Consider the following 12,877-nt stretch of genomic DNA (forward strand, 5'->3'; position numbering starts at 1 on the left):
CTGGGCACCAATCCCGCACATCTCGAAGGCTCACAATTTCTAAGCGCAAGACAGACGCCCGCTTCAGAGGAAAATATCAACATATCATTCTCGGCGCCCCTGCCTGGAAGCTCTACACGCTTAGGAACTCCCGCTCCCGCAGATGCCCTTCTCGGATCGGGCAAGGGCAAGATGACCACCATCCGACTCATCTCACATGACACAGACCATGCACCTTCACCGCCTCAGCTAGCGCCTTCCATGACCACGTTTGACTCAGCCTTAGGCTCATCACGCTCGCACACTCCGCCGGCCAGCAAAATCCAGGTATGGCGCGCATCGCCCACCCAAGGTGAACGGCTTTATCCGAGCATCCCGTACGAAGACATCCAGAGCCTGCAAAGCTTCGTGGTGCCAAAGCCGGCAGAAGTGAAGGGGCGGAACGGAGGTGTCTCTGCGGACAAAGGCCTCGATATGCCCGGCAGCCTCACATTCCCAGCAGACAAGCCCTCGCCAACAGACCAGTCGCAACCCCAGGCTGTCACGACGACGAGCACAGCGTTAGCGGGGACCTCCAATGTGCTTTCTCCTGCGCTCAAGCCCAACACGTCGCCAAGCAAGAAAGAGACGCTCGGAATCCCGCGCAGCCGACCGTTCATCTTCGGTTCGCCGCTATCCAAGCATAGCCCGTCGAACACGGACTTTGGCAAGGCCGCTGCGTCCGTGCTGGAAGAGATGAAGAAGAGGCTGGCCGAGCAGAAGGCGCAGAAAGGAGCGAGCGAGCAGAAACCGTTCACGGAGCGCGTCGCACGCTCGCGTGCCGTTGTTGAGCAAGGGCAACAAGCGGGGAGCACGGATCGGTTCGCAAAGGTGCACGAGCAGACGTTCAGCAAGATGGCCCCGATCACGAGCCACTATGCCGCGCGCCGTGTGATGCTGCCTGAGTCGAAGAAACGCGACCTGGCCACGCTGGGCGCTGGTTCTGCCCCGGGCGTGCAGAGGAAAAATGACAGCGTCGCAAGTGCGCTCGCAATGCACGGCAGTGGGGCCAATGGAGACGAGGATGCGGGAGATCGCAGGCTATCGAAGCGTATGCGTACTACGGACGCCACGGATGTACACGAGGGAAAGAGTATCTCCTTGGAGCCTGATGCCGTCACTGCGGACACAAGACAGAAGCAGAGGGAGCGGGATGCCATCCGCAGGAAGGTAGACACCCGCAGGCGGAGCAGCTGGGACAAGACTAGTCCCGGTCGCAAGGCGATCATGGGTGAGTTTATCTGGTCATCGCGCTTTATGAACCTGATTCATTCTGGGTAGCCAAATCATCACGCACTGGCTTGTTTGTCACTGCGAAATCTGTTGTCCGCAATGTCCTGAGCAGAGGTACTGCTTCTTCAGGAACGTCAAATTCTGGCCCATGTACCAACGCAGACCCGTCCACTGCTAAGCCTCCCCCTGCACTCAAACCGACAACGGGTGCGAGAGCTGCAACGTGGACAGCCTCGCAGCGGACACGAATGGTCTCCGACGCCAGTAAGCACAGCTTGAAGGCGCGCACCTCTGTGCCCCAAGCATTGGCACGTGAGCGGAAGGCACAGGAACCCGTGCATGGGACGAAAGAAGCTACAAAGAGGACGAATGCAGGAATTCGGTCTGCAACCGCGGCGCCTTCCGTATCTGCAAGTGAAGACACCGTGAAATCTCAGTTACACACGAGCAGCAGGCCTAATATTCAGCCTACAACAGATATGCTCGCATCGAGGATTTCCTCGGGCGTTGCGTCCGTGCGGGGCATTCCATCCACCGGGAGCAAGAGCTCCTTAGGATCTGGCTCTCGCGTGCCAGTACCGTCCTTGAACGGCAAGCGGAATATGAGGTGCAAGCTGCCGATCCCGAAGCCTGCAATGGTGGAAGCTGGAGCCGCAGAAAATGGTACAAGCGGTGCTGGCGATCGGAAGGGATCATCCTCTCTGATGGCTCCCACCGCCAGTTCTCTGGCCAGGATGCAGAGCGTTGCGAATGCAGGCGGAAAGGGTTCAAGCTCAAGCCTTGCCTCAGTGAAGGAGCAACCCGCCAAGAAACTTCAGGCCAAGAAGCCCTCACCTTCCTTATCGTCGAAAGCAGCACTGGATGTCATCACAAATAGTACCAAGCGTCAGCCGGCCACCAGGATATTTGTTCAGCCCCTGACCGCAGCTACGTTCACCACTCCCAGTGTCATGGCTACTCCCGTGAGGAACTCTTCCCTCGCGGAAGCTGCTAAGCTTGCCCCGGGCACTCCCTCTGCGATATCCCACCTTGCATCACCACCTAAACCGCCGATATCTGGTACGGCACAGAAATCCAAGACTCCCTTGCATACCTCAACTCGTAAACTGTCAAGCATGAGCCCGAGGAAGACATTCGGAGGTCTCAAGGCAGGCACGGGAATGGAGATGTTGAACAGCGCGAAGAAAAAGGCTCGGCAAAGCGAGTTTGCTCGCCGAAAGAGTCGTGTTGGTGCTGATGGACAGCCGAGTGTTGGAATGGAGATCGATACTTGAATATTGTCTACTGCGAAGGACTAGGAGCTTTAGGACGACATCGTATGGAGGCATGTTTTGTACAGTAAATTTATCGGATGCATATTTAGGTGACTGGCTAGATCGTAACAGTTGCGGGCATATGAGGCTGAAGGTAAACTATCATTGCGACTCGGCATCTGGCGGTTACAGCCGTCACGCATTACAGATGAAGAGCGGGCATACAATAATCGCATGTTTGTCTCTGCAAACGGCCATGCAACGTAAGAATGTGCATCCTCAGAATTACATACTGGACCTACGAAATTCCGTCTGAACAGTGGAGTAATTGTGAACTTGCGCAATAATTGCGGACGCAGTCAATGTTTCCTGTCGACGCCAAATTGTTCAACGTTAGGCCGCAAGGCCATATTACTCGTACTGTGTACTTACATATTTACAACGTGCTTTGCTCTCCATGTTTCATCATGGACTGTCTGAGCCTCTGGTAGCGTTGTCGTACTTTTTGCGCTAGTTTCTGCATTGTATGACAACGCCTTTCCGGTGGTCAAACGTGATGAAAATAACTCACCGAAAACAGATTGGCAACAGCGGCAGTGACGCGTTTCCGTCTCCGGGGATGACTGCCTCCTTCCCAAGCAGGTGTTGACACTTCAATCGGGCTGCCGACAACCTCCTCCAGTAGCAGATCCTCCTCCGTAGACATTGGCTGTACAAACATGAATTAGTATTTGACAATGTTAGAGATGCGCTTGCCGACAGGCAACATGCTGAAGTACTCTTCTCCATTGCGTCGCTCGTGCACCGACTGCCTGTAAGGGTATGAGCTCATTGCCGGCTTTTGTTGGAGTAAGGAACTGTTGAACAGTCAGCTCATCTCTCTGATATGATGTTCAATAGAGGAACTGGCGTACTGCGTGTCTACAGGCACCGGTAGGCTGCCATGCGAGGAGCACAAATGCAATCCTCTTGATGATGTACTAGACAGCGTATGCACAGAGGACTTCGACGAGGCCCTATAGATCCAGCACCAAGGAGATTCCAATAAACTGGCAGAAGGTAGGCTGTAGGAAGAAGCCATCCTGATGGACTCTTGGCTTGAAGCAATATTGCACGGAAAGAGTAACAAGGAGTCACATCGGGCCATATCTTTAAGAGTGAGGTAATATGGCTGTTCCTATCAGCGATACGTACCTTCTCACCAGGCTCGGCTTAGAGACGATCTTTGTGCAACACCGAGCTGAAAGCCATGGCCCAATTACTGATACATCATGTGATATACGGACGACGAAGTGTTGGGCCGACTGTACAAGGTTTGATTACTCAATGTCTCGAGGCTCTGTGAATCCAGAATTGCGATCTTCCGAGACAAATTGAGTTTTCGAGCGTGACGACTGTTGCCAAGGCGATTGATGCTAGATTGAACGAACTCCTCATCTTCTCCGCACTGAGATGATTATTCATATGAGGTTGTTGTCTGACCAACAAATCGATGCGATGATGCACATAGAATTATTGGGTCCGCAGATCGTCCAAACACAGCCTTTCTGGACGAAAATGGTATAAACCACATGGATCGATGAGTCGACCAAATCACTACGTCCAACACTTCAGTGAAGAATCAACCACAACGATCGGTGAGACACCTACGATATATTGAAATACTATTCATCAACCCGACAATTCAACGATTTCTCCATGTCATTGCTGTGATCTTCTGTTGCCAACCGTACCCTTCGGCGCAGTGCCCGTTCTCGGAGGGAATCGCGTAAGAAGGAATGAACAGTGTCAATAACGCGCTTGTAAAGCTGGAGAGCCTAGAGCCGATGCATTTTGACGCCGTGACATTCCCATCACGTTCGAGGTTGAAATATGTCCGTGAGAGCATTCTGCAACAGAATCATGACCCACTGTTGGAGACACAATGTTGCGCGAATAATCGGCGGAACAATGCTCGATTACAGGAATCACTTCGGCTCTCGGTTCTGCCGGGCCAAATTGAGGGAGCCAATCTGGCGAAAAGGCCGGACTGAGCGCGTTTTCGGAGTTACCGGCGGCGAGCGGATATCCTCCTGCTATTGAGGAAGTATTACCATATCTCGCAGCCGAGGCTGGCTGGTACTCGGCGGTAACCCTAGTGAGCTGATTGATCTCACGAGATTCATTATTCCCCGCGAGCCAGTGAGAACTCCGTGAGCCACGCTTCAGTGACGTGGGAGCCTTCAAGGACTTCCTCGACAGATCCAACCGTGGAAGGTTTGCAGAGTGCCTTGTCCGATTGGCCATGCGATGAGCGATCTGTGAGAAAAAGAGTGGATAACGGGTCCTCACCCAGGAGGTTCTTTGCTAGAAGACAGCTTGGATGATGGAGGTTTCACCGGTCCTATCGACGTGCGCCCGTGAGCTTCCGGATTCGCAAGTCATAGCTACTTGTGCTCAAGCTTACGATTGAAAACCTTTACGGCATCGATTGAAGCATCACTCGCGCGATCCTCAGTCAGTCTGCCACGATCCTTCGCTTTGGTCTTGCCAGCGGTAGTTCTTTTCTTGGAAGATACAGCTTGCTTGCGGGGGTTGCTAACCGAGCAACCAGCTGATTTCTTACTGCTTTCTCCAGTGCTGCTACTCACGCAGTCATCGTTGGAGTGTTCCCCTGCCGACGGATCCACTCGAGCCGTTTCGCGCGGTGCCTGAGATCTTCGAATAGTCGTCTTGGTTGCCTTCCCTTTTCTCCCTGGTGCCGCCGGCAAGGGGGCTGCGTCGGCGGAGTTAGCGGACATCTCGGCCATCAAGTCGTCCTCATTTCCACTGAGATCGGAGTCGGGAATAGGAGCGACTTCGCCTTTTCGCCGATGACAACCACGAATCACATCCCCCCACAGGATGTATGTTCGGCAGGGTCTACATTGACCCCCGCGAGGAATGAATTGGGAACTAGATGCTTCCTCGCTATGGAGAAAATCGTCCGCGAGGCAGGTGAGATGAGAAATTCCGGTACACGTCTCAGTTGGGCATAGAGCCACAGCCAAGGGATCCTGAACGGACTTTCATGAGCACGGATAAATGATCCTGAAATGAGCTGAAATGTACCGCATGACTGATGTCAATAACGCCATCGCAAATAGAGCACTTGGGCGTTTTGTTAGACGCATATGTATCGGACATCTTGCGCAAGTGACTGGAGGTAAATTGAGCTAGGCAGATGGAGCAAAAGAGATGCTCGTAAGAAGCGGTTCACCACACTAGCCATAAAAGTTGAACCTACCATCAGAGATGTCAAGCGAACCTGCATCGCTAGATCCGCGAACCCTAGGCTTTCTGTCCACTCCCTTTACTTCTATGGAGCAGGTAAAACCTGCAGGGAGCTCAAAGGTGTGAGCTTCATCCCAAGCATTGAGCCATGCGGTAATGGCATCCTCAGTGAATAGCTTGACATGCAAGGGCCATGTGTTGTAAGGATGAAAACCAAGCATTTCTCGAACTATTCTGCAGCAACCGGTTGGATGGAGATACCAAGACAAGCATAAACACACCGATGCATACATTATTTTCTGGTCGGCTGAGAGCTGCTTCTTTTTTGGAAAAATCCGCTGCCCATGCTCGCCACGAAGATGTCTTGAGCGCCAAGGATGTTGCCACGCCCATTCAAATTGAAGAGCAGCTATCCGTGACGGAAAACCGTGCACGAGCATTTGCATCACCCAAGGTCGACCACGACGAGTTCGAGCGGCACCGCATGTAATCTCTCCATTGTGTTGACTGTGAATCGTCAATGTGTAGATAGCTTAGCTATTGACCGTGGCGGAACGTACCGTATGCGTCGAAGAGGATTAACGGTACTTCCTACGTAGGTTGTACCTGCGATGTCATGGTATAGACATCAGTCTAGAAAGTTTGCACATTATACATGTAACATCGGAGGTGACCGCACTTTTGGCGCCCTTCAGAAGATAACAAGCGTAGAATGCAGGGAAGCGATGACTTGCTTGACCTTTGGTGGACATACTTGAACTAGAGACTTGTGGACAAAGATGAATAGAGGAGGTGTCATTGAGGGTTACGCTTGGCCCGAGTAATGCACAAGCGCTGAAACGCGCGATGTCACAACACGTGGTGTTTGTCACGGCTACTGGGTAAAATTGGAGGAACTCTGCGCATCCATTAACCTTTTACCATCGGATGATAACCTTATCAAGCACCTTTGGAGTATTGTTTAGCTTGTCCGCTCCCTTCATCAAGGTTTGTGATCATTGTCCCGACCAGACCATAGTATCCTAAGGCATAGCACCTGAATTTGTCCCAAGGCTGGCGATAGAACAGAGTGGGGGCTTTGTAAGATCACGACTGAAGAGAAGAAGAAATGCATGTTTCAGTTTGTCATCAGCCGCACGAGTGGAGTCGACGGTCCAACTGAGAATGTCGCATCGATAAATTAATTAATCCTACGTTTTCTATATAATTAGGCAGCTCATCCGCAGGATAAAGCTGTCTCCAACTTCGTATGCAAATATGCAAACCTCACTGATCGTTTTGGTAATCCATCTGGTGACCGATGTCTTTGTACAATTTCAAGACAGTATACCACGATCCATCACTGACCAGGCACAACGACGAGTGATAGCAAGATACACAGGCTAACTTAACGCTTTCTGCGCAGGAGCTGCAGCGCCAGTTCCTCTTCATCTTCCAGTCTGCTAAGCCCGGACTGACCATTGCCATCCCTCCCGTTCGCAGTCGATGTTTTGGTCCGCTTCGAGGGTCGTGGTGCCGCCTCAAACCCTTCATCTTCGTCAGACTCTGACGGCACATCAAACTCTACGCTGACATAGCCGTTATCTTCCTCTAGTGGTGCCAATGTCGCAACTGGCTTATCTCCGTCAGAGGCATCGTAAGCCATCTCCTGCACGATCGACTTAACAGAACGTTCCATGCACAACACAGCAAGATGACTTACTTCACGTTCGCGCTCCTTCCTCTTCCTTTTCTTCTCCCTCTTCTTTTCTTTAGCCTCCTCTCTATCCCTCACATCGGCCTCCTTCATTTTGCCCCTTGCTCCCTCCGCGAACTGCCTGCCAGCCTCCTTCACATCGTCAACGCCCTTGAATACCTCATCTGCAGTCTTCAGTTCGTACAACTGATGTGCGTTTCCTTCCTCGTCAAACACTAGCTTGCTGCCTCTCGGACCCGTCTTTGCCAACGCTTTCTTTGAGTTGGCCATCCTTAGCTTGCGATTCGAGGCAAATTCGGACTGTGGGAGTGCATTTGGATCATCAGGAAGCTCATGATCTGCCCGCTTGAGCGTGATGAAATCGTCCTCTTCCTCGCTATCGGCGGCATGATCGACGAGTTTGGTATAATGTTCTGACAGGATGTTTTGGTTCTTACGCTCGAACATGCGGTCGTACTTGGTGCGAACACGATCCGGCTGCAAATTACGTCATTAACACAAGTTATACCGCAGACAGTAAGACCACGAGCTACCCTCTCCTGACTTGCGCTAATTTGAGTACGACCGGACTTTGCCGCATGTGACTCGAACACCGCATTGCCCTCTTTCTCGCTCGAGCTGTCTTCTGCCAGGTCGTTTTCTGCCAAGTCGTTTTCTTCGCCACTTTCGTCTTCACTTACGTCGGACTTCTGTCCCTTTTGGGTGTGGGCGCCGAGGACAGACGCATTCATAACAGCATGCGAGGCGTTCTTCTTCTGCTTAGCCATCTCTCTGCCGAGGAACTTGATTTTGGGCATACCGGGTAAACCAAGAGCCTCTGCAAAACGCTCCACGGGCAGCTCGGTGAGCTTGAAGATGGACTTGTCTTTGTGCAGATGGACCGATCGCAGGTAAGAGACGAAAGCCTGCGAAGACAATCAACATGAAAATGTCAATGAGACAATATCATGGTGCAGAAACTTACTCGCTGTCCAAGGTATTTAATCTCCGGATCCTGGAAAGCCAGTTTTTGCAATTGATTCTCGATGCTCTGTGTTTTGCTCGCCCTAATTTTGATCTTCTGGATACTGATATCTCTCTTCTCCAAAGCCTTCAACATCCCCTCCTCCTCGCTGGGCATCAGGAGCAGCAAGCCTTTGCCCACACTTTCGTACCGTGCTGTCCTGCCGACACGGTGGATGTACGTCTCCACATCCTCTGGCGCGTCGGCCTGAACTACCCAGTCCACAGCCGGGAAGTCAAGCCCTCGCGCCGCAATGTCCGTCGCAAACAGAACGGCATGCTTCATGCCCGTAAACTTCTGAAACATTGCCAGGCGCATCATCTGCTTCTGCTTTCCATGCAGATGTAGTAGAGGAATACCGGGATGCATCCGGCAGAAAGTCTCAAACACGAACCGCACTTGCTTACAGCTCGAGAGGAAGACGAGAACCTTGCTTTGAAGATGTGTCTTGATGAAGCTCCAGAGCACATCGAGCTTTTTGTCGAGCTCGACTACGCTGTAGTGTTGCTCGAGGCCCTTGGGTGTCACACCTTCGCCGTCGCCTGACTGCATTCCGGTATAGACAGGATCCTTCAAGCTGAGCCGTGCGAGGTCCGATACAGATTCGGTCTGGGTGGCGGAAAAGAGGAGAGTTTGGCGGGACTCAGGAAGATGCGACAGAAGAGCGGAGAGCGTGCGACGGAATCCCATGTCCAATATGCGGTCAGCTTCGTCAAGGACTAGATGAATACCTATCAATATGGGCTTCCACAGCACCGTCTTCAGAGGAAATGCGCACCGAGCATCTGCAAATTATCACACTGGAACCCAATCGTCTGATCCATATGTTGCAACAGTCGCCCGGGCGTAGCAACAAGGATGTTCATGCGCGACAGCCGCTCACGTTCGTCCTTGAGGTTCTTCCCTCCAATCACCAGACCTGCTGAGAAACTGTGATACCCGCCAATCGACCGGAGGACATCGAATATTTGCACGGCCTATGAGAAGTACGAGCGTGAGGGCAAAAATTGATAGCGATGCGCTTCAGACGTACAAGCTCGCGCGTCGGAGAGATGATCAATGCGCCGAGACCATCTTGCGATCCCCACTTCTTTCGATACAGTATCTCAAGCACGGGTATGAGGAAAGCAAGCGTTTTGCCGCTCCCTGTCCGAGCCGCGCCCAAGACGTCCTTGCCCTTCAGCGAGACCGGCAGGCTTTTCGCTTGGATGTCAGTCATCTCGACGAAGAAAGCCTTCTTCAAACCTAAAAGTGGCATTGTCAAACAATGAGAAACCGTTAGGTCAGGAGTTAGGGCTTCTTGTGAGACGCACCTCGTTTAGTGTAATCCGAGATGGGCAGGTCAGCAAATGCCTTCAAGTCAGGCGGTACCTCCTAGACATTCACTCTGCATTAGTCCATGAGTGCTTTAGAAATCGCAGACTGTGAAAGTATCTCACAAATTGCAGAGCAGCTTGCTCCAATGCCTGTATGCTCTTAGCCTCAGTCAGCTTTCTGACCTTCGAAGACCTGACCGCAGGTTTCTTCGTCTTTGCATGCTTCTTCGCCTTGGGAGCGTTTGATGGTCCTGCTTGCACCATACTATTTTTGTCCCCAAAGATCTGCACGGTCACCGTCACGGAATAAGGAATAGCGGGTAGAAATGAGAGCACTGAGGGCAGAATCAACAGAGCGGAGTGGCTTCAGGTGAGGTGCGGCCTTGGCGCCCGTAAGCGCCTAACCGGTTCCTCGAGTCCGTCACACTCTCGTGCTGCCCCTTCAACCTGTAATACCGCTTCTCATTCTCTGCGTGCGGAATCGGCACTAGATCGCCTTTTCTGCTGAGGCTCGTACAGTTCATAAGCATGACTAGTGTTCAAGATTATGTTGTTATTGCCGTCGTGCCGCTACAGAACATCTGGAACCGTTTGGATCTGTTGGAACGTTTTCTACTCGTTATTTGACTTTGTCTGGTGAGCGGGATAGACGTTGGATGGCTGCAATTTCAGTCCTCAGTCCTCGGGCCTTGATCAGTGCTGTTAATGGTCGTATAATTCATCAGAAGTAACATGCTATCAAGAAGAATCCACTATCATGTCCTGCTCCTTTGTGACAGTCGCCAGCTGGGTTACATTATAATAGAGGTGTCCAACATTCTAGCGAGGAAAAACGCCACCAACGATTTCGTATGACGTATGCCCATCATACCAGTTGATCTGGTCACAGCCGGAGTCAAATACAACCTGCCCATCCCACTCCACGTCCGGCACTACCTCGCTCAGCAAGTCGACATCTTCTTGGTCGAAATTCACGCAGTCTGTCACATACAGTTTGCGGATCCCGGCCCCGCACTCATATCGCTCGATCATGCACACGCAGAACTCGTCGATGCCAGCATGCCCTTTGTAATCTGTGTCTGATGAGCTATCTTCCCTGTCCCAGCGCACCGATTTCCAGTCAGACAGACGGATCTTGTCCAGGCGAAGTGTACGCAGGCGGGGAAGAGGCAGGACGTGTTGTCGGGCTTGGGGCTTGAGTGCATCGAGGTAAGACGGCGCATCTATATCCTCTGAGATGCGCAGATCACGCACGTTCGCCATGTTGGCGAGGAGCGACCGCCAGTTGGTCGCCCAGCAGATGCCGACGTCGTCAACTTCGACTTTCCGCAGTCCGCTTGCGTCGAAGTGGTTCATGAATGACACAAGCCGCTTGACTGCGGCTTCGCAGTTACGTCCGAAGTCGATCGCGATGCTACGCGCCGTTGACCGCGTGATCTCAGCAGTGTTCTTTCGATAGAAGCTTGCGCGGAGCTGGGACCGTGTGCCGGAAGATTCATGCTCATGTATGCGGAGTGAGTACAACGAGGACATAATGGATGCTGGCAGGATTGTCGAGAGGCGCGTAGAAACCGTGTCAGGATCTGATTTGCATTCGGCAATGAGGCTGATTTCAGACAGGTTCGGGAAGAGTGCACATTCAAACAGCTGGAGACACAGGTCGACAGGAATTTCGATGGATAGCGCGCGCAGAGAAGAAAGGGTGAACGTCTTGGTTGGTACCGGCGCATTGTGACTGATAAACTGGCCCAACAGCTCTAAAGTCTCAAGCTGGGGAAGCTTCTCGAGTGTGCCAAGAATCACCTGAAGGCTTGTTCTCCGAACATCAGGTATGCATGCGAGCTTGAGATGTTTGAGCGATTGTATAATGAGATCTGTCCATTGGAAATTGTACGATTCGAGCTCGAGTCGTCGTAGGCCTCCCTTTAGATCGCAGGAGCGCAAGATGGGAAGAAAACCCGAACGTTGCCGGTCCGCAGGAGACCTCCAGTCGCCTTTCACCGTGACCGCTGCGAGACGGGGCATGGGACCGTCCAGCATCTTCATGAGCTGCATCGCTATCTTCTGATCCCCAGCAATGGAGAGGGAGGCAATGCGAGCGCGCTCCTTGGCTACTGATTTAAAGACACGTATTCTGTCCTCATCGGTGCTGTTGTCCTTGCTGTCTTGATGAAAGGGTTTAAGTGTTACGTAAACAACGAGCGCCGCACGCCCGGAGCGCTTGAGCAGCTCTGTGACCCAGTCGTCGCAGGCAGTTACGTGCAGGCGACTCCAGAGTGTGGCGTCGTTGAGTCCAACAGTCCTCCAGCGCATACAGACATGCGTGGTGGTGATCCATTGGTAGGGCTTCGTCGAGTCCGATGAAAGCACGAGATATTTGAGAATCCTGGCGAGAATCTCTGGGGGGAGAGCACTGGAGTGATCATGAAGCTCAGGGGTCTTCGTTTCCCGTTTCTCGGCCATCATGAGAGATTCAGCAGCGAAACAACGTCGCTTTGATATATACCATCCACTGCTTAAAAGGAGCTCTCTGGTCACTGTAAATCAGATCGGTTGTGGCTCAACTGAATCTGCGTACCTGTGCACGTCAACGACGACCTAGAACTTCCTAATCATTGTACACTGGTTTCAGTGACGGGATAATGTTTTCTAAATGATCACACGCACGTCTATGTCCGAGTAGTAGTCGTTACGAAGCGGTCATGAGACAATGGCCACTTCCTTTGTTCGTCCGCGTCAGGGGCCATGAGCGAGGCGCAATGTATGATCATCTCTGGGCGCTTGCTCTATGTTTGGCAGTATTTGATGCTGGTGGCTGCTGTCTTTAAGTTCCATATAAAGTTCATGATTGCAGTCTCTCACCGCAGACATGAAGCGATTTGCACACGTGGCAAATGCTTAGCAAATGTCAACGGGTTTTTTTGCCTTTGTGATCTCAATTTGCTATGGTTCCTTCCCACATTCCGTATTAAGTATTGCATATAATATGTTGAAGGCAGAAATTTAAATCATATATTTTAAGAAATGACACCATTTTCAAACTCACCAAATACATTTAGAATTTGAGTGCTGTTGAATGTAATCATACATTTTTGAATTCCAAACC

General features: G+C 51.8%; 5 protein-coding genes across 5 annotated transcripts; 1 reads left to right on the forward strand and 4 right to left on the reverse strand.

The window, feature by feature from the left end:
- Window positions 1–17: 17 nt before the first annotated feature.
- Window positions 18–1,399, forward strand: LAESUDRAFT_75277 (uncharacterized protein). The gene has a single exon (XM_040911745.1). It carries the CDS (start codon window positions 172–174, stop codon window positions 1,297–1,299), a length of 1,128 nt encoding a protein of 375 aa, XP_040765836.1. The 5' UTR covers window positions 18–171; the 3' UTR covers window positions 1,300–1,399.
- Window positions 1,400–2,982: 1,583 nt separating this feature from the next.
- LAESUDRAFT_75264 (uncharacterized protein) lies at window positions 2,983–3,944 on the reverse strand. Its single transcript, XM_040911737.1, has 3 exons — window positions 3,419–3,944; window positions 3,265–3,361; window positions 2,983–3,213 (listed from the first exon to the last, which is right to left on the reverse strand). The coding sequence occupies exons 1-3, from the start codon at window positions 3,649–3,651 to the stop codon at window positions 3,052–3,054; spliced, it is 492 nt and encodes a 163-aa protein (XP_040765837.1). The 5' UTR covers window positions 3,652–3,944; the 3' UTR covers window positions 2,983–3,051.
- Window positions 3,945–4,930: 986 nt separating this feature from the next.
- On the reverse strand, window positions 4,931–6,508 carry LAESUDRAFT_649754 (uncharacterized protein; the record flags this gene model as incomplete). The annotated part of the gene is made up of 6 exons (XM_040904196.1): window positions 4,931–5,548; window positions 5,595–5,698; window positions 5,770–5,990; window positions 6,048–6,263; window positions 6,317–6,362; window positions 6,412–6,508. The coding sequence occupies 6 exons, from the start codon at window positions 6,506–6,508 to the stop codon at window positions 4,931–4,933; spliced, it is 1,302 nt and encodes a 433-aa protein (XP_040765838.1).
- Window positions 6,509–6,924: 416 nt separating this feature from the next.
- Window positions 6,925–10,123, reverse strand: LAESUDRAFT_676714 (DEAD-domain-containing protein). Its single transcript, XM_040905633.1, has 8 exons — window positions 9,895–10,123; window positions 9,769–9,829; window positions 9,489–9,700; window positions 9,234–9,432; window positions 8,417–9,174; window positions 7,986–8,357; window positions 7,459–7,929; window positions 6,925–7,404 (listed from the first exon to the last, which is right to left on the reverse strand). Exons 1-8 carry the CDS (start codon window positions 10,033–10,035, stop codon window positions 7,144–7,146), a joined length of 2,475 nt encoding a protein of 824 aa, XP_040765839.1. The 5' UTR covers window positions 10,036–10,123; the 3' UTR covers window positions 6,925–7,143.
- A 344-nt stretch (window positions 10,124–10,467) lies between these two features.
- Window positions 10,468–12,509, reverse strand: LAESUDRAFT_811595 (uncharacterized protein). Its single transcript, XM_040914325.1, has 3 exons — window positions 12,439–12,509; window positions 12,350–12,379; window positions 10,468–12,301 (listed from the first exon to the last, which is right to left on the reverse strand). The coding sequence occupies exon 3, from the start codon at window positions 12,235–12,237 to the stop codon at window positions 10,591–10,593; it is 1,647 nt and encodes a 548-aa protein (XP_040765840.1). The 5' UTR covers window positions 12,238–12,301; window positions 12,350–12,379; window positions 12,439–12,509; the 3' UTR covers window positions 10,468–10,590.
- Window positions 12,510–12,877: the final 368 nt, after the last annotated feature.

The sequence above is a fragment of the Laetiporus sulphureus genome (genome assembly GCF_001632365.1).
Source record: "Laetiporus sulphureus 93-53 unplaced genomic scaffold LAESUscaffold_12, whole genome shotgun sequence".
In the NCBI taxonomy this organism is placed as follows: Eukaryota; Fungi; Basidiomycota; class Agaricomycetes; order Polyporales; family Laetiporaceae; genus Laetiporus; species Laetiporus sulphureus.